Below are 6,000 nucleotides of genomic sequence, written 5' to 3' on the forward strand. Positions count from 1 at the left end.
CAAAGGTAGTGCCTTTAAGGTTTATTGGCGCTCTGTACTTCTCCCTATGTCCGTGTACACAGCGGCGTTTTAAAAAGTCATAAATTTTACTTTTTCAAACCGATACCGATAATTTCCGATATTACATTTTAAAGCATTTATCGGCCGATAATATCGGCAGTCCGATATTATCGGACATCTCTAGTCACAATCATTAAAGACATGAAGACTGACTAGCTTTCTTTAATGCATTTTAAATACTAAATAAACGTAAATAAAAGTCAATGGGAGGTCCTCTATTCCGCCCCCGAAAAATCCAATAAGTAACCATTCAATATATTGTCCAAAATGTTTTGGTATCCTGGAGCATTCAAAGTTCCTTTCATTGGAAATAAGGGGCCAAGCCCAACTTCTGGAAAAACAACCCCACACCATAATTTCTCTTCTACCAAATTTCACACTCGGCAAAATGCCATCCGAAATGTACCGTTCTCCTGGCAACCTCCAAACCCAGACTCGTCCATCAGATAGCCTGATGGAAAAGCCTGAATTTGCAACTCTCAGGTTATGTAAACAATATTCACAGAGCCCCAAATTAAACATAATTATATGTTCAATTTTCTTAACATGCTTGAAAGGCCTACTGAAATGATTTTTTTTTATTTAAATGGGAGTAGCAGATCCATTCTATGTGTCATACTTGATCATTTCGCGATATTGCCATATTTTTGCTGAAAGGATTTAGTAGAGAAAATCGACGATAAAGTTCGCAACTTTTGCTCGCTGATTAAAAAAAACCTTGCCCCTACCGGAAGTAGCGTGACGTCACAAGCGGTAGTGCTGCTCACAATTCCCCGTTGTTTACAATGGAGCGAGAGATATTCGGAGCGAGAAAGCGACGATTACCCCATTAATTTGAGCGAGGATGAAAGATTCGTGGATGAGGAACGTTAGAGTGACGGACTAGAATGCAGTTCAAGAGATATCTTTTTTCGCTCTGACCGTAACTTAGGTACAAGCTGGCTCATTGGAATCCACACTCTCTCCTTTTTCTATAGTGGATCACGGATTTGTATTTTAAACCACCTTGGATACTATATCCTCTTGAAAATGAGAGTCGAGAAGGCGAAATGGACATTCACAGTGACTTTTATCTCCACGACAATACATCGATGAAGCTCTTTAGCATGAGCTAACGTGATAGCATCTGTCTCAAATGCAGATAGAAACAAAATAAATAAATCCCTGACTGGAAGGATAGACAGAAGATCAACAATACTACTATCAGGAGACACCAAACCAAACACTGGACATGTAAATACACGGTTAATGCTGTGCCGCCTGTCGAAGCCTGGCAATGCTGTTGCTAACGACGCTAACATAGCAACGGGACCTCGTCAGAGCTATGATAAAAACATTAGCGCTCCACCTTCGCCAGCCAGCCCTACTCTGCTCATCAACACCCGTGCTCACCTGCGTTCCAGTGATCGACGATGCGGTCGGCGGCCTGGAGACATAGGAAGTCAAGGTGAGGTCGCCGGCGCTAGTGTCTGCTATCCAACAAAGTCCTCCTTGTTGTGTTGCTACAGCCAGCCGCTAATACACCGATCCCACCTACAACGTTCTTCTTTGCAGTCTCCATTGTTCATTAAACAAATTGCAAAAGATTCACCAACACAGATGTCCAGAATACTGTGGAATTTTGTCGAAGAAAACAGTGTGTCCAATAGGGTCCAAACTGGACCTCGCGACGTCACGCGCATACGTCATCCTCTAAAGGCGTTTTGAACCGGAAGTTCCCCGGGAAATTTAAAATTGCACTTTATAAATTAACCCGGCCGTATTGGCATGTGTTGCAATGTTAAGATTTCATCATTGATATATAAACTATCAGACTGCGTGGTCGGTAGTAGTGGCTTTCAGTAGGCCTTTAAATTTAGGTTGGAATCAAAGACTACACCAAGATAGTTAAACTGTTCTACCACATCTAATCTCACCATTGACTAGCACAGATGATCGTTCACCATTCGCTGACTGCTGGGAGAAAAAACATACAGACTGTTTTTTTCAAGGAAAAATCCTTTATTGACGCACATTGATTTGTCCCCCGGGCTTGAGTTTAACACGTGTTGTACAAGATTTTGGAGTCTTCTTCATGGACTCACTGTTTGTTTGTATCCAAGGTTCGACGGCAGAACGGGTCTGTCTGGCAGGGGACAGCGCCGGGGGCAACCTCTGCATCACCGTGTCTATGAAGGCCATGACGTGCGGCATCCGTGTCCCCGACGGCCTCATGATCGCCTACCCCGCCACCCTGCTCACCATAGACGCCTCGCCCTCCCGCCTGCTCACACTCATTGACCCGCTGTTGCCTTTGGGTGTTCTTGCCAAGTGCCTGGATGCCTATACGGGTACGGGTGTGCGGCATCAAGCCTCTGCTCTTTCACACATCATTTAACCCCAGGGGACTTTGTGATGACGGGGTCAAATGTATTTGTGTGCAAACTTGATCATGTGGGCATGAGGACGGCATCAGTGATTAAAAAACATTTTGTAATGGGGGTCATTATTTTTGACGTTTGTCTTTGTGCTCTCACATCCCAGGCGTGGAATCTCCGACCGTGCAGGCTGTCGTGGGAGACAACAGTCTGAGCGCTCTGGGCAAAGACACCACCGAGGTGCTCAACGACCTCACTCAGGGCGCCGCCAACTGGCTCCAGTCCTTGCTGGACCCCATGCAGCCCACAGGTATCACCCGCTGGCGGTCTGCAAGGCACAGAGAGTCCGCACGCAGGGCGTTGAACCACACGTCGCCGGCCGACTCCCAAGCTCACGTGGAGTACCCAGAGGGCTTTGAGCCTCTGCGCTCCCAATGCCGCGCATTCGTCCAGCCCATATCCTGCCCCATCATCAGGAACCCCTTTGTGTCGCCGCTGCTGGCTCCTGAAAGCCTGCTGCGAGGCCTGCCGCCTGTCCACATCGTGGTAAGAGGGGAAACTTTCAATTACCGTATTTTCCGGATCATAAGGCGCACTGCCGATGAGCGGGTTTATTTTCATACAAAAGGCGCACCGGATTATAAGGCACATTAAAGGGGTCATATTTTATTTTTATTTTTTCTAAATGTAAAAGACTTCCTTGTGGATCAGGGTTTTATGTTGCCGATTTAGCATTTGTGATTAATGCATTCATCGGCAAAGGTGATCACATACTTTTTAACGAAAATCCATTGATCAGCACATCCCTAAACACATTATGCGCTGGGTCTCCTGCTGGCCCCACTATGGACTGGACTCTCACTATTATGTTGGATTCACTATGGACTGGACTCTCACAATATTATGCTAGATCCACTATGGACTGGACTTTCACAATATTATGCTTGATCCACTATGGACTGGACTCTCACACTATTATGTTAGATCCACTATGGACTGGACTCTCACACTATTATGTTTGATCCACTATGGACTGGACTCTCACACTATTATGTTAGATCCACTATGGACTGGACTCTCACACTATTATGTTTGATCCACTATGGACTGGACTCTCACACTATTATGTTAGATCCACTATGGACTGGACTCTCACAATATTATGTTCGATCCACTATGGACTGGACTCTCACACTATTATGTTAGATGCACTATGGACTGGACTCTCACACTATTATGTTAGATCCACTATGGACTGGACTCTCACACTATTATGTTAGATCCACTATGGACTGGACTCTCACACTATTATGTTCGATCCACTATGGACTGGACTCTCACACTATTATATTCGATTCACTATGGACTGGACTCTCACAATATTATGTTCGATCCACTATGGACTGGACTCTCACACTATTATGTTTGATCCACTAAGGACTGGACTCTCACACTATTATGATTGATCCACTATGGACTGGACTCTCACACTATTATGTTTGATCCACTATGAACTGGACTCTCACACTATTATGCTAGATCCACTATGGACTGGACTCTCACACTATTATGTTAGATCCACTATGGACTGGACTCTCACTATTATGTTAGATCCACTATGGACAGGATTCTCACACTATTATGTTAGATCCACTATGGACTGGACTCTCACACTATTATGTTAGATCCACTATGGACTGGACTCTCACACTATTATGTTAGATCCACTATGGACTGGACTCTCACACTATTATGTTAGATCCACTATGGACTGGACTCTCACACTATTATGTTAAATCCACTATAGACTGGACTCTCACACTATTATGTTAGATCCACTATAGACTGGACTCTCACACTATTATGTTAGATTCACTATGGACTGGACTCTCACAATATTATGCTAGATCCACTCGACGTCCATCGCACCGGTGGCCCTACACATCTGCGGTCCTCTCCAAGGTTTCTCATTGTCATCCCACTGGGTTTAGTTTTTCCTTGCCCTCATGTGGGCTCTGAACCGAGGATGTCGTTGTGGCTTGTGCAGCCCTTTGAGACACTTGTGATTTAGGGCTATATAACTTAACATTGATGATTAATGATTATTTTTCACCGTCCAACTTTCTTACTTCCTGTATATATATATATATATTTTGTTCTCTGCACAGGCTTCTGCTCTGGACGCCCTACTGGACGATTCTGTGATGTTCGCCAAGAAGCTGCGAGACATGGGCCAGCCCGTGACCCTCACGGTGGTGGAGGATCTCCCCCACGGCTTCCTCAGCCTGTCGCAGGTCTCCAAGGAGACAGAGTACGCCACGGAAATCTGCCTGAGCAAAATGAGGGAGGTTTTTGAGCCAGAAGGCCAGAAAACCGACGCTGAGAACGGTGAAAAGGAGAGTCCGCCGCCGGAGGATCCTCCAACAGCGGAGGATCCTCCAACAGCGGAGGATCCTCCAACAGCGGAGTATCCTCCAGCAGCGGAGTATCCTCCAACAGCGGAGTATCCTCCAACAGCGGAGGATCCTCCAACAGCGGAGGATCCTCCAACAGCGGAGGATACTCCAACAGCGGAGGATCCTCCAACAGCGGAGGATCCTCCAACAGCGGAGGATCCTCCAACAGCGGAGTATCCTCCAACAGCGGAGGATACTCCAACAGCGGAGGATCCTCCAACAGCGGAGGATACTCCAACAGCGGAGGATACTCCAACAGCGGAGGATACTCCAACAGTGGAGTATCCTCCAACAGTGGAGTATCCTCCAACAGCGGAGGATCCTCCAACAGCGGAGGATCCTCCAACAGCGGAGGATACTCCAACAGCGGAGGATCCTCCAACAGCGGAGGATCCTCCAACAGCGGAGTAATTTACCACTCAGATTTTGAACTTTTTTGCTGGGGTTTTTATTTGGGAAAAGAATGCAGAAATATGCATTCATTCCAATGTATTCTGGTAGAGTGAATGAAGGAAGAAATGCACCTTTTAATGCTGTGTATTTTGGACTGGGATGAAAAATGCATTGCAAGCATTGCAGACTGACTTAAGTGCTGTGCCAAAGTTGCACTTTGTTGGAATTGTTGTGCCTTCAAGCTGTCTGTAGAAGACACCATCTTTCCTAATGGTTTACACACACCAAACAGTTTACATGTTAACTGTTTCATTATATTAACATTTGAATAAGCTTGTTTACAACATTAAAGGGAGTTATTCACCTTGAATTGGTATACTGTAAATATTTATATTTATTAATCGATCTATGTTGTATTGAATTATCTATTTTAAAAAATTGAAACAGTAACTTGGTCTTATGTGTGGTCATTGGTAAGGGGTGTGAATCTTTGGGTAGCTAAGGATTCGATCCGATTGGTGACGATTTCTTTCAGATTCGATTCGAACAGATTGTCGCAATGTACTATTTGTTATGATTATTATAATGACACTTTTTCAAAACAGGTTACAGGTTAGAAAAGCGTTTTCTGGATACTTGGAGATGGCATAAAAACTTATTTTTACAAATGTATTATTTAGAAAAAAAACAGTACAGGCCAAAAGTTTGGACACACCTTCTCATTCAATGCGTTT

General features: G+C 44.8%; 1 protein-coding gene across 2 annotated transcripts in view; it reads left to right on the forward strand.

Moving 5' to 3' along the window:
• lipea (lipase, hormone-sensitive a) overlaps positions 1-5,671 on the forward strand; it is a 30,906-nt gene extending 25,235 nt beyond the window's left edge. For both annotated transcript variants that reach the window (XM_062029543.1, XM_062029544.1), the window contains exons 9-11: positions 2,163-2,390; positions 2,584-2,963; positions 4,586-5,671. In XM_062029543.1, the coding sequence (XP_061885527.1) occupies positions 2,163-2,390; positions 2,584-2,963; positions 4,586-5,284 (1,307 nt within the window). In that variant the 3' untranslated portion in view covers positions 5,285-5,671. The remainder of the gene's footprint in view (positions 1-2,162; positions 2,391-2,583; positions 2,964-4,585) is intronic.
• Positions 5,672-6,000: the final 329 nt, after the last annotated feature.

The sequence above is a fragment of the Entelurus aequoreus genome, linkage group LG20, assembly GCF_033978785.1.
Source record: "Entelurus aequoreus isolate RoL-2023_Sb linkage group LG20, RoL_Eaeq_v1.1, whole genome shotgun sequence".
In the NCBI taxonomy this organism is placed as follows: domain Eukaryota; kingdom Metazoa; phylum Chordata; class Actinopteri; order Syngnathiformes; family Syngnathidae; genus Entelurus; species Entelurus aequoreus.